This window comes from Eleutherodactylus coqui, chromosome 3, assembly GCF_035609145.1.
Source record: "Eleutherodactylus coqui strain aEleCoq1 chromosome 3, aEleCoq1.hap1, whole genome shotgun sequence".
In the NCBI taxonomy this organism is placed as follows: domain Eukaryota; kingdom Metazoa; phylum Chordata; class Amphibia; order Anura; family Eleutherodactylidae; genus Eleutherodactylus; species Eleutherodactylus coqui.
In genome coordinates, this window is record NC_089839.1 from 83,701,777 (window position 1) to 83,724,432 (window position 22,656).

The 22,656-nt window shown below is 45.9% G+C and overlaps 2 protein-coding genes across 3 annotated transcripts in view; one reads left to right on the forward strand and one right to left on the reverse strand.

Moving 5' to 3' along the window:
* Positions 1–22,656, forward strand: part of NPHP1 (nephrocystin 1) — a 181,929-nt gene that overhangs the window by 98,341 nt on the left and 60,932 nt on the right. For both annotated transcript variants that reach the window (XM_066595813.1, XM_066595814.1), the window contains one exon: positions 16,416–16,503. In XM_066595813.1, coding sequence (XP_066451910.1) covers positions 16,416–16,503 — 88 coding nt within the window. The remainder of the gene's footprint in view (positions 1–16,415; positions 16,504–22,656) is intronic.
* LOC136619666 (protein kinase C delta type-like) lies at positions 11,622–14,498 on the reverse strand. Its single transcript, XM_066594431.1, has 3 exons — positions 14,292–14,498; positions 12,567–12,820; positions 11,622–12,180 (listed from the first exon to the last, which is right to left on the reverse strand). The coding sequence occupies exons 1-3, from the start codon at positions 14,496–14,498 to the stop codon at positions 11,622–11,624; spliced, it is 1,020 nt and encodes a 339-aa protein (XP_066450528.1).

Below are 22,656 nucleotides of genomic sequence, written 5' to 3' on the forward strand. Positions count from 1 at the left end.
GGGAGCAAATCTATACAAGCAGACATGCAGTTATGTGGTTGGAGGGGAAATGTGCCAGAATGGAAAAGATAGAACTGACGGTATTACTGTGGGAGTAAGAAAAGGGGGAAGACAAGGAGAGAACAATGAGGCCATGAAGGTTTAGATGACACCATATCAAATGATGGAAAGTTCTGTATTTTGGTCCTATAACTGTACATTTGGTAGTGACTATTCTGAATATTGAGCGTTCCCTCAGTCATTTCAGTGGAACAAAGCAGCAATATTCACAAGGGCTGCTATGATAAGTATAGCGTTATGAGTAAGGCCCAGCCTGCAACATCTGAAGGAAAGGCCAAGACTTGTAAAAGCCCCGATAACTCCTGTAACAAAGGGCAACAGCCAAGAAGATGTTTACAGCAAAGTTTCCTTTTAAATGGGGGCTGATAGATGAGTCTCACGGCTGTCGCTGAATATCATCCACCCCGGTAATCGCTATGGGACAGAGGGAACCCCTTACCTTGTGATGCCATGATCGCTACTGATCGCAGTATCACCAAAAGTAAACGACTATGATAGGAGTTTTCTTCCATTCTGGCCATTGCCTCTTCATCACAGCTCCCACTTATAGGTGTTTGCATGTGCCCAACTGCTGTTACCATATTACCATAGATGTGCAGCGCTGGGTGATGAGCACAGGCGCCCAATGCCATCCATTGACAGGTGGTGATGTCAGAGCTCCATCCAGACCTGGTTTCATCACTTCCATCAGATATATTGTCCCAACGGTATATGTGGACCCGCCGTGCCACAAACTGATTTGGGTTGGGGCTATTCCTGAGGGAAGCACCTGGGATTCACCCTTTAACCCAATCAATATAGATTTTACCCTCAAATATACCTACACTGGGGTGTAAGGCCATGCGGAGGCCAGATGAGGCACAGAATTACTTAGGTTGACAATAATACACAGGTCTGTGAAGTTCAGCCATTTTGGATGACTTATATCCCTCAGTGCCATTTGTTATTAGATAAACCTCCAGCCCTTCTTTAAATGCCTTCCATTGTCTTAGCAGTTACCCCCCTCTTGTAGAAAGACGTTTCATAGCTTCCCTGCTCTACTTGTAAAGAACCCTTTCCTATATAGATGCCATAATCCCCTGTCTTGCACATGTAACCAATGTCTCCTGGTTCTTTGCTCAGTCCTTGGGAAGAAAAGGGCCTTATGTCCACGGGGAAAATCAGGCCCGCCGCAGATTCTCCATGCAGAATCCTGCAGCGGTTCCCTCCTTTCCCGCGGACATGAGGCTAAAAAGATTAAACTTTCTGTCCGGACGCTGCGAATCTTCCGTTTGTCGCGGCCGGATCTTCTTTCTTCGGCCCGGCGGATGTGCTCGGCATGCGCCGGGCACTCCATTTTTTTTTAACTCCTGCTCTCCCACGCTCCTGCGCCAGAGAGCAGAGTTTCAGGTACGGGTGTGCCGCGGATCTGGACGGCTTCCATAGGCTTCAATAGAAGCTTGCGGGAGACCCACACTAAAAATGGAGCATGCCGCGGGTGTTTTCCCGCAGACGCAATACGCGCCTCAGGGGGAAATGACATCTGCAGGTATTTAACTACCCGCGGGTGTCCAATGCATCCCTATGGGGCGCGGATCAACCTGCGGGGAAAACGCTTCGGATTCTTAATTTTATTTTACCACTGGACATGAGGCCTTAATCCTGTGCCACTGCTTTGTACGGAGCGCACATATATGTATCAACTTTAAGAGGGATCTGGACAGGGCAGATTTGCCGCTGGATTTCTGTGAGGAACCTCAGCACGGATATTCCCTGGCATTTAGGCCCAATGCCCACCGACGGATTATCGCTGCGGAATTCGTGGCCAAATGTGAATTCCGCAGTAATGTCCGTCCATAGCATGCCATGTTAAAAGATTCTTCCATGCTGACGAGCGGAAATAAACTGCGATTTTCCACACGCGGGGAGGAATCACAGCATGCTATATTTTGTGCAGAAAATCGCACAGATGGCATCCATTGCAATCAATGGAAGCCGTCCGTCAAGCGTCAAGTCGCCGCAGTCCGCGTCATCGCCGACGCGATGGCACGTCATGCACTGCACTGCGCATGTGCTTGACAAGTGAATGTCTCTGGGGGTCACTTTCGGGAAAACTGGGTCTGATTCCGGTGCAAGATTTCGTAATCGGAGTCTGACCCGGCCGTGGGCAGGAGGCCTTACAGGAGCAGTAGAGTAGATCAGAGTTTGAAAATCTCCTCCACAAGCTGTGGAAAGAATCCACACAAAACCTGTACGGAAATTGATATGCGGTGCAGAATTCAGTTCCACGGCATGTCAATTTTATCGGATTGCCGCTGTGGAATTCACCTCTTCTCAATGAGGGGGAGAATTCTGCATAGAATACACAATAAAACCCGTTTCAAAATCCGTGTGTTTTGAGGTAGGCTTTCATAGCAATGGTGCGGCATCCCCTGTACTGCGCATGTGCCGCCCAGCACATTGCCAGCGAAGGAGAAGACGCTGGGGTCACCTGCCTGGCACCGGGTCCAACTCTGCTGCTGGTCCGAACCCGCCATGTGCAGCAGGCCTAAGACGTCTCTTCTCCAAGCTGGACAAGCCTGTTGTCTTTTCTAGTCTCTCATTATAAAACCCATCCCATTTAATAATCTAGTCGCCCGCTTTAGAACCCTCTCCAGCTCGCCTGTTTACAATGTGGAGCCCAAAACTGATCCCCTAATGGAGATGTGGCCTTATAGGGGTTTTAGAGGGATATTACTTTGGGATCTCAGGTTGTGCCTGAAATATAAGCCCTTCCCCGGAAGCTACATTACGTTAAAAAAAGCAGTACTCACCTAGCAGGTGCCATCCGGGTCCCTCCCACTGTTCTCCAGAGCTCCAGGCAAGCTTCCGGGGACTTGTTATCATCGACAGAGCATCTCTTGAGGGTAATGGGGCTTTAAGACCCCGCCTCCAGCAAGAGATTGCTCTGACTGGTTCTTCGAGCGTGGATTTAGCCAATCGGAGCCAGCGCTCGTTGAACCAATGACAATGAATGGCTGTGAATGGTGCATCAAGCACTGGCTCTGATTGGCTGAGCCTGAGGCTCAGTCAATCAAAGCAGTCTCTTGCTGGAGGCGGGGTCTTCAAATCCCTTTACCATCAAGAGATGCTCTGTTAGCGATGACAAGTGCAGGGAAGCCGGCAGGGATGCCAGAGAACAGTAGGGGGAACCAGACGGCGCCAGCTAGGTGAGTATAAGGCCTCCCTTACACAGTTCTGTCGTTTTTAGCCAATGAGTGCCAAATTAGAACATGCCACAATTTTTTTTTTTGTGTCAGTAATATGGACTAAGGCCTGTGTTGACCAGCCTTAGGGTGACTATCCACCAGCGTTTGTTTTTTCCGTTGCGAATTAGAACATGCCACAATTTTTTTTGTGTAATATGGACTATTGGCATCGCCTGTTGGGCATGGGAAAATTGCGCACATAATGCGGGATGACAATAAGCCTGTGTTGACCAGCCTTATAAGGGTATATTTTCCTGTGTAAAAATCGGTGTTCTTGCCTATATTCAGGGGGCTGTATTCAAATATGGCAACCAAAATTGTCTGTCAGGCATGAAGTTACAGACATCATAAAAAAGTAGGATATTCAATATTGTACCATTTAGTAACTTCCCATATTTTCCTGGAAGTTCTTTTTTTCTCCATCTGCCAGCTGCTTGTATCTAGGATTTACTGTTCATAGGGACATTTGTAAAACAAACCTAATTACAATTATATTGACACTTCTTTACTCTACTGTTAGGCCTCATATCCGCGGCACGTGCGGATACCGTGCAGAGAATCCAGCAATACCCGTGGCAAGAGGACATTACTTAACCGTCCGGATCCTCTGTGTGGCAGTGCGGGTACTCCATCTGCTACACTGCGGATGTGGGCAGGCGCGCAGTCCGGTCCACTAATGCACATGCGCAGTGGATTTAGAAAAAAAAAAAAGTGTCACTTTCCCATGGGATCCGCGAAACGTCCGCACTTTAATGAAATGAAAGGTCTGCACTTCAATGAAAGCCTCCCATACAGGACCCGCAGCAAAATGAAGCATGCTTAAATTTAAAGGGGTTGTCTCGCGAAAGCAAGTGGGGTTATACACTTCTGTATGGCCATATTAATGCACTTTGTAATGTACATTGTGCCATACAGAAGTTATTCACTTACCTGCTCCGTTGCTAGCGTCCACGTCTTAACTTCGCTGGCTTCTTTCTTTTTTAGACGCGCTTGCGCTGAGCGGTCTTCTGCCTGGTGAATGGGGCCGCTCGTGCCGGAGAGCTGGTCACCGCGTCGTCATCGTAGCTCCGACTCCGTCACGTGGTGCCGATCAGCCAATGAGGTGGCTGTATCGGCAGTGCAACGCGGAAGACAGAAGAAGAAACTCCACGGTGCACCATGGGAAGACCCGCAGTGCACCGTGGGAGAAGACCAGCGGCGCCATCTTTAAAAGAAGAAATGAAGAAGCTGCAGAACGCTGATGCAGGTAAGTGCAATGTGCTTGTTAAAAACTAACACATGCTTTCTTTTTCACAGAGCAGAATGCAGGGGTCCATTTAAAAAAAAAAATCGCTTTCGCCGCGAGACAACCCCTTTAACTGTAGGCGCCCATGATTGTCTATGGGAAGCTTGAACTGCGGATCTTCCGTGCGGGTGCTCCCTGTAGATTCTGCAATGCAGTTTTGCCTGTGGACTTGAGGCCTCATGTCCACGGGCAAATTATGAATTAAAATCTGGAGCGTTTTTCCTGCACGCAGATCCGCGCCCCATAGGGATGCATTAGACACCGGCAGGTAGTTAAATACCTGCGGATGTCATTTTTCCCTCCAGGCGCAGGTTCCGTGTGCAGGAAAAAATCCGGACATGCTCCATTTTAGTGCGGGTCTTCAGCGGGGACGGCTCCCGCAGGCTTCTATTGAAGCCGTCCAGATCCGCGGGAGACCCGCACCAGAATTTAACTCACCTGCTCCAGACGGTATGGGTCTTCCCTTCTTTACGGCCGGATCTTCTTTCTTCACATACGCGTGGCACTCAGCCGGCGTGCCGAGTACATCCGCCAGGCCGAAGAAAGAAGATCCGGCCGCGATATAGAGAAGATCAGGCCGCGAAAAAGAGAAGATCCGGAGCGTGCGGAGAGGTGAGTAATTCTTATTTTCAGCCCTCATGTCTGCGGGGCAGGAGGGACCCGCTACGGATTCTCCATGGAGAATCCGTAGCGGGCCTGATTTTCCCCGTGGACATGAGGTCTTAAGGTTATTATCTGCATATCTGTTCCTGACAGCCAAAATCGGAGCAGAAATTTTGAATCAGCAGCCAAAACTCATTGTTTGCCACACTGCTCTATTCATGTGCCGGGATTCTCTTTTAATACCCTCTAATAATTTGCATATAATAGTATCGCAGGTGTCAGACTTATAGGAGGGTAGTTGCATGATTCACATTTTTGGCCTCATGTCCACGTGGAAAAGATTATTTAAAATCCGCAGCATTTTTCCTGCATGCGGATCCGCACCCCATAGGGATGCATTGGACACCCGCAGGAAGTTAAATACTAGCGGATGTCATTTTTTCCTTCAGGCGCGGATCAGCGTGCGGGGAAAAACACGCGACATGTTCCATTTTCGTGCGGGTCTCCCGCGGGGACGGCTCCTGCAGGCTTCTATTGAGGCCTATGGAAGCCGTCCGGATCCACGAAACACCCGTACCAGAATTAAAACTTACCTGTCCGGACGCTGCGGATCTTCTTTCTCGGCCTGGCGGATGTGCCTGGCGCATGCGCGCGGCATGCTGCCGGCATGCTGCCGGCCGCAACGGAGGGAAGATTCGCAGCGTCCAGACAGGTGAGTTTATTCTAATTTTCAGCCTCATGTCCCTGGGAAAGGAGGGACCCGCTGCGGGATTCTGCATGGAGAATCCGTGGCGGGCCTGATTTTCCCCGTGGACATGAGGCCTTTACTCTTCTTAAGGCGCAGCTGTGCTTTCAAAAACGTTTTGACATCTTCTTCTAAAGCATTTGACACCGTGCCGCATAATGGGTTAATATATAAGATGAAACAGCTCAGTCTGGGCGAAAACGTGTATCTGGGTAGAGAACTGGCTCGGAGATAGAAAGCAGAGGGTGGTAATAAATGGTTTGTACTCTGATTGGGTCACCGTTACTAGTGGGTACAGTGCAGGTACTCTGAATATTGCTACAACATCCGCCAGCTTCCAATCTTGAGGTTCTGAACCTGTTGCTAGAGTCTAAGAAGCAGCCGGCATGGCCTCCTCCTTGACCCAGGGCTCCGTTCCAAGTCCGTCTTTACACTGTGTTTATTCTGCAACTCCGCAGCGTTTCTGAACACCACACATATGGGGGCACTGTGGTTTGGGCAGCGTGAGCCCAGTGATGTCAGCTAGGCCAGGGGCTTATATATATGGATGGACCAGTCAATACTAAAAGTGAAAAATTGCTTTTTGTTGTCTCATTACATTAGATCACCATTAAACCTATGTGACCCATTACTTTACATTCTATAGGAAGCTCCATAAATATTGCTTTGCCATCCGCTTCATCCTCATTCCCCATAAAGTCAAGGACAAGCTATATCCTAACAGCCGACTCTCCTTGTCTCCTTCTATTCCAACACGTCCATTTACAACATCTCACAAGTCATTTTCTCCTCTTCATCTGAATGGCGTCTAACGATCTGTAATTGTTCATTAGTAGAACCCGGATGTCAATGATGGCTGCAGAAACTTGTCAGTAACGGCTGGAGATGTCCTACTTGGTACTCCGTAGGACACAGCGGATCGGACGAGCCGTCGGCTTCATGGTTTATAAAGCTGTTATTATGGCAGGAGCTTTGGTTGGTTTCATGGAAATATATCATCATATTCATACCTGGGGTCGGAGCCCAACACTATACTGTCCTTGCTGCTGAAGGGGAATCTATGGGTTATTAAAGGGAATGTCACACAAAAAGAACATTCCCCCTATCCACATGATAGATGTAATCACTGGGGTACCAGAGCTCCGTCCTCCCCCAGTCTGATACTTATCCGCTATACTATGGATGGGTGAGAAGTTATATTCGTGGCACAACCACTATAAAGCCAAGGGTTCACTTACTTTTTTTTGGTAAATCTGGTATAATAACAAATCCAGTGACTCTGGCCATCATGTGACTGGACGGTTCTTCCCACTGAAGTAACAATGACCGCGTCTAATGAGATGCGGAGATCTCTGAATATTGTCAGCAGTTTATATGGACATTTACTGGATAATTCAATTACTTCTCAGTATTGGGGCTGCAGCAGACGGCACCCGGCCAGCAATTACCCGTTATAGTCAGGATGAGCGCGGCTTCAGATCAGCGTGATAATCACCACCGCCTAATGGGACGAAACAAAAGCAACGATTTCAATGGTTTCCATTAGCGGTATTCCTGTCCGTAGTATTATCTGAATGTATACTCTGCTGGGAAAGATAGGTCTTGCCGTATATTTAATCAGATATACGCTGGCGGCTCCCATAGACTCCTATGGGAGCTGCAGATAAAGGGAGGGAGGAGGAGTTTAATGCCAAAAGCGTACAGGTGCCTCTATTTAGGCATTATTAGTCATTCCAAGGATTTATGCCGACCAAGGGATTTCCGCGCTGTGCCGTATTTTTTGCTAATACATTGCACCAGGGCATATGAATTGACAAAAAAATGTTAGTTTTGGCCGCGACTCAATCACAGCCTTTTCCTTTTCACGTGTATTTTGACCAAGATGCAGCTGGCGTGCAAACGCATTACTCATGTGGAACAGCATTTGGAGATACGCTTTATAGCAGCCTCATAGATCATTCACACAGTGGTCAGGATGGACTCATAGCTTCTATGGGAGACTGTTCTATGACTGTTCAAATCATGACTGTTTGTTTTTTTTAAATTATTTTTAAAGTATCCAAAAATTCTTAAAAACTATTCTCATTAAGGCCGGCTTCACACGGGTGAGAAAACTGTGTTAGATTTGTGTATTGCGAGAGGCACAAATCTTGCACAATTATGAACCCCATTCTTTTCACTGGGGTCATACACATGAGCGATGTTTTCCCGTGTGGCACCGCGATGTGATGTTGTGTGGGAAACAAATCGCGGCATGTTCTATATTCCTGTCTGCTCTTGCATCGCAGCGCCTATTGTGTGCCATGGGCCCGGCGGCAGCATCGCGCCACGTGTTAGGTACACAATGCGAGGTCTCCTAATGAAAACAATGGGGTAAACTCTGCAATCCTCCGCTGCGACACAGTAATGTGAGGCTATTTTGATATAGAAACACACATGGGGGTGTGATTCACGGCCACTTATCGCCCTCGCTTGTGGGAAGTTAGTCCAAGGGTTTCATTGGGTTCTTTCACGCGGCACGCTGCATTGTCCCGCTCATTAGTGCTGGAAAAGAACCCCTCTGACACCATTAAAGAATTTGGCCATTTTAGTGGCTGGGAACATCGGTACGTATTTTTTTTGCGCACAACTTGTACGTGCAAAAAGTCCAAACGCAGTTGTGTTCATAAATAGACAACTTGTATTCTGCAGAAACGCATCCACTCCTGTGCAGACGGCATATTCAGAAGAGCGGTCTGATTTGGGTTTGTGAAAACCTGACCAATTGTAATACATGTCTATTGTCCGTGCTGACCTGTATATGTTCCGTGTGTCACCCGTGTGTCATGTGTTTTTTTTATTTGTGTACAAAACGAAACAAGGCCCAATTTTTTTTTCTAGCTTTGCCAGCAAACATGTGTTAGAAACGGAGCACCGATGGAAACATATAAAAGCCTCCAGTGTGATAGAAGGTCGGATATTTCCTGATATTTTTCAGGCATCATAGATGGTAAAAAAATTGTTACATAAATAAATTTTTAAAAAATTACAGATTAAAAAAAAATATATACATAACAAAGAAAATGACGCAAAGCCAACGTCAACCAAAACTGCCACCGTATGCACCCTGTGATCTAAAACCATTCGTATTACATATCAAAACGAGAAACAGCGCTTAGCTAATCACAGTCAGTGCTTGGCCATTCATTAAATTCAAGACAGTAATTGGCTGAGCGCTGTGACCAATTACAGGCAGCACTCAGCTGTCATTTAATCAATAGCTGAGTGCTGCCTGTGATTGGCTGAGCGCTCAGCCAATCAGATACATTCCTTTGAGCAGGTGGGGATTTTACATCCCCACCTGCTCAAAGAGATTCAGAGCAGTGCATGGAGAAGAAGCTGCTGGATGCGCCTGAACAGCTGCTAAGAGGTGAGTATATATATACATTTTTTAACACATTCTAGGGATGATTTTCAGGGAAGGGCTTATATTTAAATCCCTTCCCCTAAAATCCCTGCAGGGCTTGCCGGCAGCCCATTGCTTTCAATGGGGATGCAGAAGCGCCGGTCCCATTAAAAGCAAATGGAGAACATCGCAATCTTTTGCCACAGCTATCACAGTGCTGTCACAGTGTTCAGTGACAATGGAGCTTCCTGCGGAGGTGAAAAAAACTTCTGCCACAGCTGTGGCAGGGGATTCTTTACTCCCCGCGGCGAGTCCCCTTGTCACTGAACACTGTGACAGTGCTTTCACAGTGCTCACTGACAAGGAGACTCCCCGCTGGGAAATATTGACATGCACCACAAACCTATGGTGCACGCATGTCCTATCATTTACAGGTGCTCACATTTGTACGCCTGTAAAACACGGACATGTGAACACACCATAGAGAACCAATGGTTCTATTGACGCATGCTTTTGTGCGCACCGATGTACGCATACGCTCATCTGAAAGCACCCTAAGTGGTGACCCGGTGGTTTATGCACTCTTGATAATCCATCTATTCTTCTTAGAATGCAAAAAGACAGATGTGATCTGAAGGGTGATGGAGTGTAACTACACGGGCGCCCCCTCCCCCCATCACTGCTCCTTAGGTATACGATCCCTAGTGGCATTGAGAGAACATTAAGATATCCAATAGAAATAAAGACACCGACACAAAGATCTATGGAGAAAGAACATTTTATTTCTAGTTATAGGAAATGGTAGATTTTTTTTATAGGGGAATGTTGAGGCTGTTGATCCAGAGGAAGGCGAAAACCCTTTGATAGGAAAAAGCCAATTATCCTTGTATAAAGGGGAAAACTTCCTTCCTGACCCCAAATATCGCGATCAGAGCAAGTCCCAAGATCAAAGCCGAAATCTGACCTGACTTTCTAAAATGTATTATTGTTTCCATAAATGTATATAAATCTATTACCATTTATTGTTTGTGTGAGATATAATGTGTATTGGACTAAAGCTGTTTATAGACTGTGTTGATCCTGAGGAAGGCGAAAACCCCCTTCAGGAAAGAGCCAATTATCCTGTTTTAAGGGGGGAAAATTCCTTCCTGACCCCAAATATGGCGACCAGAATAAATTCCAGGATCAACGCCAGCCGCTCACCTCCCTAGTGTATGTGATGTCAGCTAAAGATTGTGTTTCTTTATGTTTATATTATGTTATTTATGTGGCTGATTCCTTATAAATAAGACCTAACCCTATTTAAGGCTGTGAGTTAATCCAGAGGAAGGCAAAAACCTCCTTGAGGTATGAGCCAATTGTCCTCAAGTTGGAAAAATTCCTTCCTGACCCCAAATATGGCGATCAGAGCAAGTCCCTGGATCAAAGCCGACATCTACACCTATCTGTGTGTATACTTGTGTCTATGTATGTGTTAGTGTCTACACTAGTGTCTAACCTTCATGTATGTGGTGCGTGCTACTTACCTGGCCTGTGCCGAGGTCTTACTAGTAACCAGGAGTTCAGGGATAATAGTCACTCGGGCTATTGTTCCTGAACTCGCCAGTTACCAATCGAGCACAGGCCGCTCCTGGGGGTGTAGAGGGTCTTCAGGAGAGGATGATGTCTGATGTCAGCTGCAGGATGTTGGGGTTCGGGGTAGCATGATGGTAAGGCAGGATGCAGTTGGTGGAGAGAGGAAGTTGCTGGTAAGCCGGGGTCTTTACAACAGCAGAGTCGTGGGTTCAGCAGATAGTTGGCACGGGTTGAGCCTACAAGACATAAGACAGAATGGTCAGTTTTACCAGTTGTGGATGTAAACCAGTGAACTTCTGTAACATGACGGCTTGTATCAGGATCTGATTGGTATCTGATCTAAAGAAAAGATATTTTATATATTAAACTTTCTATGGTGTGTGAAGTTCTGCTACAGCGTATGGATATAATTGTAGGTGTCCTGTTCGTATAGGTGTACAGATATGTGTGTAGGTGTATATAGGTGTATAGATATGTATGTGTAGGTATATAGAGGGTACTTACCAGATGGTTGAGGCTTCCTTCACAATCGGATTCTTCTCGTCATCCTAAGAAGAAGCAGAGAAATAGTAATTACAGGAGCAATTATAATGTAGCCGAGGAGGGAGTAGTCTGCGGACCAGACATGGTGACATGAAGCAGGGTTACTATATGACCTCCTGTGCTGTCTGACACCAGAGGAACAATGATGGTGAACACAGAGGTCTGCCTGAAGAACATCATCCCTAGAGGAGAAATATCTTACCGGGTCCAGCTTGGTGAAGTGTACGAGAATCCGTCCACAGGGTGAAGAGGTGTCCCATCCTCCGGCCACGGCAGGTCTCGGTTCCTCGGAACTCTGCTGAAGGGCTTGAATGGCGGCTCTGCCCTTCTCAGTTCCAGCTCCTCCCAATTTACGGTGTTGAAGAATCGGTGACCTCTGATGTTCTTGTGGACACCCAGCCTCTTCTTAGGCTTCTTTCGCAGCAGTCTCTTCACAAGATGCTTTACGTCCGCATCAAGCCAAGATGGGAATTTTGGCTTCTTTCTTTTGATGGACTTGATGATCTTTCTCTTGGAGGAGCCTTGGTAGAAAGGGGACTGTCCTGTCGCCATCCAGGATACGACAATCCCCAGGCTCCACCAGTCGACTGCTGCGTCATAGTCTTTCTTACGAAGCACCTCTGGGGCCATGAATCGGTATGTGCCCGTCACTCCGCTGATCTTCTTAGACGGGACAACGCCGTCTTGGGCCAGCCCCAGGTCAATCAGGCGGATGTGTCCATCTCCGTCCAGCATGATGTTTGCCGGTTTTATGTCACTGCAAAGAAAAAAGAGAAATGTCAATCTGTTCAGTGATACAGAGGACTTAGGAATGTACCGCAGCCAAACCAGTACTAATTCAGGACTCTGGGAAAGCTGGGTACATTATCTCCACCAGGGAGATGTGGGAAAGTTATGCTTACCGGTGGATGATGTAGCGTCGGTGCAGGAACTGGAGGCCACATGCAATCTCCGCTGTGTAGAATCTGAGAGAAGAGTGTAGTATCAATGACATGACATCATTCCCCTGACATCATGTCACCATCATAGTGTCACCACCAGAAGAGGCGCTGTTTATGGCAGCCTGTACGCCCTCCACTCTTCTATACCTGTCATGTCGCCCTCAGTATCCCCCCTCCGTCTCCTGATTAGTCATTTACTCACCTCACATGGTTGATGTCCAAGCTGCCGCACATTCTGATCATTGCTGCCAGGCTTCCTCCGGACAGATACTCCGTGATGAAGTAGGCCCGGTCTGCTGACTGCTGTGCGGCGTACAGATGGCAGATGAAGGGGCAGTCTTGGGCCTTTAGGAGTATCCGCCGCTCTCTCCTTATGACGTCCGCCTTGCTCTTTTCTCTGTCGACAACCTTGATGGCCATAAAGGTGTTCCTTCCGGGGAAAGATGCCAGGACCACCTCAAGAAAGCAGATAGGAAATTATCACTGATAGCCGCCAGAGGGGAAAGTCATATACATTTATTACATGGAGTATTTATCACTAGGCCGCCTTCACGCGGCCAAGAAGAGCACGCAAGATGTGTGTGCAGCGAGATGCACAAATAAGAACCTCATTCAAAAGAAAGGAGTTCTTATTTGTGCGTCTCACAATTGCCACGAAGCAGATTTACAATCCGCATTGTTAGCATAGGGCTGGGCGCACATGACATATAGAAATTGTGTATTATGAAGGCTCTGTAAACCCATGTGATACGCTATAGCTCGTATGCAATTAATTACATTGTCTTACGCAGTGCCGCTCACATTCGCTTGTTGGAATTGCGAAATGCCCAAATGCAAAATAGGACGCAGTATGCCCCCTTTTGCCGGATACATAAGCAAAATGGAGCCATTGTTCTCTACTGTTGCGTATATACCCTCCACAATGGAATTAACATTAATTTACACCGTCTAAGGCCTCATGTCCACGGGGAAAATCAGATTCGCTGCGGATTTGTAACGCGGATTTGGGCTGCGGATGCACTGTAATTGTCTTTTACTTTTCATGTGGGAGATCAATTGAGCTATGTGCTCTATGAGGTTCCGCACACGTGATCCGCACTAAAATGGAGCATGTCCATTATGCTCCACAAATTTTTTAATTACCATCCGCCGGTATTTATCTACCCGCGGGTGGTCAATGCATTCGTATGGGGCGCGGATCCACGTGCGACAAAAACGCTGCGGATTTTAATTCTTATTTTCCCCGTGGACATGAGGCCTTAGGCAGAAAGATAATCACAAAAACACTTCAGATGCAATTTTTTTTTATTAGTGGAAACAAACATTATATAGTATTACATCGCAGTATTATAATAAGTAGACATTACCAGCGGACAGTTTGGATACGGTAAATCTAGCTGCGGCTCGGACCTTTTCCACAACCATCATTCAGAGATTTGGGTCACCTTGCCCAAAGCAGGTTCTCACACCCTTTATTCACTCCTGTGGACTTGGACCCCTGGACTGCGGCCCCCGAGACCACGTCTAGTGTCCCCCCTCTCAGTATTAAGGCTGATACAGTGGAAGGTCTTCTCTACACATGGTGTAATAATACCAAGTTATACTCGGGCATGTTTGTCTTCAGGCATTTTATGACCTTCTTTATATGGCTTTAGCACATCAGTCTGGGCCTTTTCCAACCTCCTCCTTGGACTGGGGTCCTGCGTTACACCCGCCTGCTGTCTGCAATACCCTCAGCACTTCCTTTTTTGTTACCCAGATATTAAAAAAGTTAATAAATTCTTAAACTTGAAACAAAAAAAGCATCCAAAAAATATGCATTTTTGCCACAGCTCTGCCACAATCCCCACATTTATCAAAGTTCTCTGTCCCTTGAGTAGAAAAAGCTTATAAATTCATATATATATAATTAAGTCATATAACTTACCTCGCTGAAGCTTCCTCTGCCCAAGATCTGAAGGGCGGTGAAGCGATTGATGTTAAATCCGCGGTCTGATAGTAGAGGGTCCTGGCTGGTGCCCGGTCTTGGCTCCTCATCCTCTCCGCTCCTCCTCCTCTTTATCTCCGTGAGTCCGCTCACGCACTCCTCTTCTCTCTTACGCTTTTCGGCATTTCTATGTCCATTGGACGACATTTTTCTCAATCCAATAGTCTTCGATCCAAACGCTGCCGTCAGTTGAAAGGAAATGGCAGTTGGCCGAGTGGAGGTCAAAGGTCAGTGAAGCTGCCAGTACTTTGCTTGCCAGTACTCTTCTCTGCCATATACACAGTGATGTGGGCACCTTGAGTGATGGTCTAGTGCCCAAAGAAATGGAGAAATTCATGGCTGGTTCTTCTAGTGCCACATTTTTAGTAGATGGGCAGGGATGGCACTTCATGTCTGGGTTGGCAGCGGTGCCCATAGTTCATCAGAAATTTCTGGAGTTTTAGAAAACTTACAGTTGTGTGGACATCGAAACAAACCCGCTGGAGGGATAAACCATAAATTGTACTAATGAGAGGAATAATAAAGCCTTGTGAGGGTCATTTTCTGCTGCAGTCAATATGTGCCCATCATCCAGATACATGACGGGTATTTACATAGGTTACAATGGGCAGCGCCCTCGCCAGCGCAGATCTGGGTGCAGCGGGCGGAGATGCTTCTATGGAGGTTACAGAGGGGTTCATCCACAATGGGTGTTTATGCTGAGGTGTGAAATGTTAGAAAGGGGTCATATAGAAATATTAGGAGGGTCTTATAATTAAGCGGTCGCGGTGCGAGTTTCTGTAGGGGCTGTAAATTGGCGCAGTGATGTATATACGGTATTATAGGACTTTTATTTAGGCTGATCCAATAAAGACTGTTTTATTAGACAAGTTTGTGAGTCCAATCTGAAGTCTGGGAGACGGAGAGGTTGTGTACAAGATATCGCCCGGTTTAGGGCTTAGACAGACGAGCGTGTAACAGAATACGCTCACTGCTGCGCATTTTTTGTGTGTGCAGTGAACAAGTGTATTTAACGCTCATGCTTGTGTAAATACGGAGCGTATGTCTGCAGGCACCACTTGTTCGCTCAAGCGGGGGAATCCCTGCCCCCTGATTTAAAAGGCTAGCTTGCATTAAGTGGTGCCAGTGATTGCAGGTAGGCGCTGCGCTTAGTGCCAACCCGCGTGGGCAGATGTGCGTGCCTCGCACCTCACAGAGGCCTTGATGGGACTTTTTGTTGCACAAATACCCACGGTTTGGCTGCACTGAAAAAACACGGGAATTCTGCTGGAAAAGTGCAGCTTCAAAACCCACAGCATTTCGCTGGGGGTTTTGAAGTGGTTCGGCCGCTGACATTCCGCTGCGGCTTTCTCTCCCCATGGGGAAAAAAAATTGACATGCTGCATCTTTTGATTCTGCGCCCCAACACTGGTTCCGCCCGGCTTTGCAAATTCTCGTCCAAATGGCTGGGCAATTACGGGATTAGCGGCCGCAGGCGGATTCGCCACATGTGAACTTCCGCATGGAAAATCCGTGGCAAATCCACCCCGTGTGAATCTAGCCTAAAACCTGTAGGGATGTCCCCTTGCCAGAGGCCATTAAAGGGGTTGCTATTGGATTCTGGCTGGACAGCATCCTTGGGACTACTATGGGGGTTACTGTTACTACTAGGGCCACTATGCGGTTCATATTGGAGCCCATTCACACAGACATAAGCCCATTTTGGTCGTGTAAATGCGCTGCTCACACAAAGAACAATGCAGACAGGCTCATTGAAATGGTGCGCAAATACACAGTGGATATGCAGGTTGTGTATTCACTGTGTATTTCCCCCCCCGCCCATTCACTTCAGGGTCCTATGGCAGTGCATAATACACACCAAAACAGGTCAAGTAAACTGGTCCTTACTATACAATTGGCCCTTTAAAGGCAACCAAAAGGCTGATGTGGCCTTTGGTGAAAGTGAGTTTGACCCCCCGATATACAGTATAGCATCCGTCTTTATCTTGTATGCTATTTTGCTTTCCTGATGGGTATTTTATTTGTCTCCATCTAAGTAACTTTGTTCTGTTTTCTTTTGCTTAGGGAATTGTTGTACAAGACCATGTCTGCGAAAAAGACGAGAGGACCTCTGCAGAACGCCATAAAAGTGACAGACGACCTGAAGCGTCAGGTATATATGACTCCAAAATGTGTCTGAACGTATACTTCACCCATTGTGAACTAAAGGCGGACTTACACATTAGATGAACGCTGGTAAAGCTCGCAGGCTTTAACACGACCGGCTGATCATGTGATGTGTACGGGGGATCCCTGACTCTAAAACTGGTGGCAAACGTTAGGCGAAAAAAAGGATCGGGCTGTTGGATTCAACATAACAAATGCTTTATTCTCACAAGAGATAAGCTGCTGTAGTCTAGTCTGGCAGCGGCTTTTTCCTGTCTCCCTGTTGAGAACATCTGCACGATTAGTCAACAAGTATCTACGGGAGCGAGTGTATGCGGGGACGAGTGTCGGGCATCGTTTGCCATCTAAATGGGCCATAAGGTGTACAGCCAACTTTACTTGTTTCACAAATTAATATTAATCTTTGCATAAAGAAGTTACACAGCGTTCTAGTGAACTTTCTGTGTCAACTTTTCAGTGTGTTCAAGATCTCTGCTGTCAGGCATTCAGTAGGAACTTTCAGATTTTACTTCCAGTGGATAATCATCTGCCCTGGTCATGTGATATACACATACATACACATGGGTGCGTGGTTCGTGCGTTGCAATGCTAAAGGCTTATTCACGAGAGTGGTTTTCCTCTGTCATTGGGTGTCCCCGCAGAATGCCTCGCCCATTGTTTTCAATGAGGCCTTAAAAGCTATTGCACGGTACTTGCATGCCGTACGATATGCATGAGAGTGTGATGTGATGTTTGCCATTTAAGTCAATGGGATACACTTGTGATCCATTCACACGCCTGAGGATCACAATTTCACAGAAGCGATGCAAGGCATTTTTGAACCAAGAACTGTTCGCATCTCCATGAAAAATGCACTTGGCAAGCACGATATCGGGTTGAGTTTCTGGGCCTGAGATCGCTCTTGCCCAAGTGAATGTAGCCTAATGATGCATGCTAGTGCACAGTGTGCTTCAGGTAGTCCGAGAAGCTGGTGTGTGTTTGTTTTTCCAAACCCGGACGGTTGCTTTAACCTCTTGGGATGTGATTTTTTTGGGGGGGGATTTTCATCTCCACTTTTTAAAAGCCATAACTTATTTATTTTTTCCATTGGGATGGCCGTATGAGGGCTTGTTTTTTGAGTAGCAAACTGTACTTTTTATGGGTACCATTTTTGGGTACATATACTATATTGTACAACTTTTTTCTTTAGAGCAGTGAGCGAAAACGCATCAATTCTGCCATTGTTTTAAAATTTTTTTTGCAGTGTTAGGGCTCCTGCCCACAGATGGATATTTGCCGCCGTATCCGCGGCAGGTGCCTGCACTGCAGATCCACAGCAAATAGCGCCTATTGCAAGCTATGGGAAACCGATTCTTCCTGCACACTTGCACGAAACCAATTTTGGTTTCCGCAAGTGGAGGAAAAACAGCAGCATGCTCTATTTTTTTGCAGATTCCGCACAGACAGCTTTCATTGAAGTCAATGGAAGCCGTCCGATCCACGGCCCTTCTGCGATGTAATTGCGAAAGGGTCACGGGTTTTGCGGGATGACGCAGGTGAAGCAGGAGTTTTAAAAGAAATCTGTACTGCACGTGTCCAAGCCACTGACACAGGGCTGGCTGCAGGGTCGTTGTGGAGAATGTTCTTTTGCCATTGCCCTTCTCCCCCACTGTATTATTATAATATCATTTTAGTGGAATTAGGAATAGTCATCTATTTCAATTATACAAAATACTCAGGGCAAACTAATGTGAAGGTCCCCCTTGCGTGTTACCCCACTGGCCTACTTTTGTAAACACTGGTGAAACTTTTCAAAAGTCTCCATAGGTCCTTTTTTTTCTTTAGTGCATCTAATTAAAATATTTGCCAGTAAACACTCTAGTAACTTTTATTGCACAGGGTGGACCACGCAAAATTGGCTCGGCACCTCACTCTCAGCTGTCTTAAGGTCCATTCACATGTAGCAGCAATGTTGTGGATTTTCTATTGTGGAAAATCTGCAACAATTCTGCATCAAAATCTGTGTCAAAGTCCACAGCATTAGAGTGGATTTTGGTGCGGATTCGCAGCAGAATTTATGCATTCAATTGAAAGGGTTAAATGTGCTGCAGATCCATGGCAAAGAAACGTTAAAATCCTCCTCAAATGTTAAGGTTTTTGGTGTGGATCTGAACTAATCACAACGCAGCTTGCATTTTACCCTAGCAGTCAGCATAAGAAATGAAAGCTGCGCTGTGATTGGTTGCGATGGGTAACAAAGGTTTTCTTTTAGACAGCTTTCATAAAAGTGCGGTGCCGGGATACTTTTCCGTGGCCGACTCTGTAGATGCTGTGATAATCATGAGTGTGAAGCAAAGCATGTAGTTACAGAATGCATCCACATGAGGGCAGAGTTGTTTTGAAAACAATCCACACAACATCAGGCTAAAAGATGTGTATATTTCTGTATATACAGTATTAGATATATTGTTCATTTACTACTAAGCAACTTGCACTGTACTTTTTCGCTACTTTAGGTAGTCTGGCTATGATACTGCTATCTAAGGTAGTCAAAATGTGCTAGTGGTCACAACACAAGACCACGCTGTTTACAGTATAGGACAGTTTTACTTAAAACGAAGTTGACCTCTTACTGTCCCCTTTGACCACAGAGGGACGCCAACCCCTAAGGGCTGTCTCACACGGGCATACTGTCCTTGCGCGTTGCGCCTGCCACACACGGTGCTAACATCCCACTGATTTCTATTGGGCCGCTCACGTCTATGATGTATATATATATTTTGCGCACTTATTTGCAACATGTTCTATTGTAGCATGTATTATGTATGCATACACGCTAAGATAGGCTATGGGCACTGGCGTCACACAGCAAGTAAGCATATAGATGCATGCGTGCTAGCGCAAGGGAGATGCACGTTGTGTCCGCAGGAGCATACGCTCGTGTGATTCCGGCCTGAGACTGTGGTCATGATGTAGCAGAATGTCATTTGAGTAGGATAGGAATCTTGAGGGAACGGTTTTAGGTTATGCGGCTCTTAGAAAATGACGGTTCCCTTTAACACCTTGTTTTCTTTTACATCTCTCTTGGATTAGGAGATAAAGTCTAAGTAAGCATAACTTGAGGCATACCATGTATGCATTGTGGATGACACATATACCGGCCTGGTATGACACCATCAATGTTCCCTTGTATTGCCATCATATTCAAATAGTGATTCATGATCTGGCAAGCAACCGATGACATTTTAAGCATTGTTTGTTACATATTAGTAAGAAAGGTTCACCTGTGCAGAATAATCTGTTCTCACAGAGTTTAGCTTTGAAATGTTAAAAGGGTTTTCCAGTTTAGACGGGTCATCAGTAGTTGATCAGCTCTGACGAAAATAGCGCTTTTTCATTTTTTTCCATTTCATCCTACTTAGAAACTAAGTCAATGGAAATTTTAAAAAGTTAAGGTTGTTTGAATGTGGGAGGAAAAAGCCAAAATGAGAAAAATGATCTTAAAAGGTTTAAACCATATTGCAAACAAATGGTTTTCAGCACCAAATACTTGGATTTAAGTAAAAATGCTCCCAAAGGTGTGCCCTTAAAGGCTTGAAATTCTCTACTTGTGGCCTACTGCGTGCTACAGGTTCCCTCAAACTGGAAGCGGAATGTAATGTCCAATAAAGAGACGACTGCGGAGCTCTTGTGTTCGGGGATGCCTTCTGCCTGCAGCAGGGATGGATCTTTTATTACTAGTATATTAGAAATGTCAAAGGCCAGTTGGCTGAAACGCGTTGAGCGTTCAGGTGTACCTCTTCTGTAATAAATAAAGAAGACTAAAAGTGGTTGAAGCCTTCCTCCCATCGTTCTTTATATTAGAACTGGTACACGCCGCAGTTTTGTAGGTTTTATTGTTGCTCATGGGTTTCAGCTTAGCATAGATCCATAATTGTAAAGCAGTGACAGTGCAGGGCAGGCCTGATACCTCTGATGTGCATTCAGGAATGTGCAGGAGTAGATTATGTGGCCTCACATCAGAGCTTTAAATAAGTGATTTCCAGGTAAGAAACCGAGCACTCCCAAGTAATCAGTCACTGCGACTGTAACACATGCTGACGTATGAGGTGTCCGTAAAATAAGAGTACCCGCCATGCTGATTGTATAGGTTCACTCAATTTTTCTAGTTTTTATTGATATTTATACAGTTTCTCAAGTGTACTTTAAAATGAAAGCATTGAACAAATAAACTGGTTAAGGTGAAAAATAATTATTAACTTTGTTTCACCAAATTCTAGATTTTTGACTCTTCAAAGTAACCACCTTTAGCTGATATAACAGCTTTACACAATCCAGGCATTCTTTCTACAATTGCATTCATATATTGTTCATATATTTCTTCCCAACATCGTTGCAGAAGTTCCCATAAATGCGCTACACTTGTAGGTTGCTTGCATTCACCCTCCTGTCCAGTTCATCCCAAACAAGCTCAATAGGTTTAAGGCCTTATGTCCACAGGTACGCACGGTAGAATCCTGCAGTGGTTTCCACCCAGGCCCGCAGCCATGAGGCCAAAAATGACACTTACTCACCTGTCTGGATGCTGCTGTGCTGTCCTCCGTCGCAGCCGGATCTTCTTTTTTCTGCCCGGCGGATGTGCTCAGCATGCCGGTGATGTGACGCGCTTTTTTTCTTTTTCTATCTCCTGCTCTCTGGCGGATCCGCAGCACAGCCACAGTGACAGCTGTGGCTGTGTCACGGATATGACAGCCTCCATTGAATTCAATGGAAGCTGTCCTGGCGGGATCCGCAGAAAAATGGAGTATGCACTGATTTCTTTCCGCGCGTGTGATCCACATGCCGGGAAAATAAATCACATCCGCATGCATTAAATTGCCCTGTGGATGCTAATGCATTCCTATGGCCTTCTAGATCTGTGGATCTCCTGCGCGGGAGACTTATGCAGATTTTATAATTAAAATTCGCCAGTGGACATTGGGTCTAAGCCTAAAGACTGTACAGGTCATTCATTCTTTAAAACCTACTGGCTTCTTCTTGTCTTCTTAAGTAGTTCTGACATAACCTAGAAGTATGTTTTGGATTATTGTCTTGCTGTAATATGAACCCCTGACCAACTTATGATAGCAATGTGCCCGGTCCTGAAGAGCAAACCTAGCAGCCCTTTTTTATGTGCTCCCTTAGGGCACATGGATGTCCTAGAAGGAGTTCTGAATAGGGGACACCCTTCTGTAGGTCAGGATGGAGGGCCACTAAATATTAGTTTTCTATCAATCTGCTCAGCTCCTTTTGCTCTATAATGTACTGCCCGATTTTGCAGCTTTATGCGGATCATTACATGAAAGAATTTTGAGAGAGCTGTTAGTTGAAATGTATCCTGCAGCAGACGTGTATGAGCGAGCGTAACTTCTCTGGTATTAACCCTTTCCAATCCACTGTCTGACCTCTGAAGACATTATGATTTAAGACTGTACAGCTCCGATGTTGGAAGACGTCCGTCGGGGTTCTCTTACTGTATATTGCCAGCCTCTCTGCTGTCGGAGCCTATCCAACGTGTTACCTCATGCAGTACTGTCTTTAGCCAGAATATAGCGCCGTTGTATAACAGCAGAAAAAGAGTAAGTCCCCTAGGAAAACCAGAATACAAATTGGATTGGAAAGGGTTAACAGCTGATCTGGGGGTTCAGAGGCTGAAGAGTAATCAGCTGATTAAAAAACTTAATTTCAGCCACATTGGAGGGCTTTCAACCATTAACTGCTTGTTTATATTTTTGCCATTGAATTTCATTGTGGTTCAAGTGAAGATGTTAGCTTGGCCACCCCAATAATTTTAAAGGGTTTGAGAAAATATAAAAAAAGTTGTTTTTTTTATTTATTTTTTTGCAAAACCGTTACCTCTCTTGTCCATGGGTGGTGTCTGCTATTGCAGCTCAACACATCCACTATCCATTGATGTGAGACAGAGCTCACAGACCCAGAACAATGCTGCTCATCAGTGGCATGCCAGAACTGATAAGCAAAGCTTTACTTTTACAAAGGGTAAAAAAGATTGTGCTGGGTCTTGCTCTCAAGCCCCCATTCAAACAGCTGTTTTTGCTAGGAAGGGTGGAGCCATGACCAAGCAAGCATTTACAATGCCATGCTAGGTGAAGAGAAATAT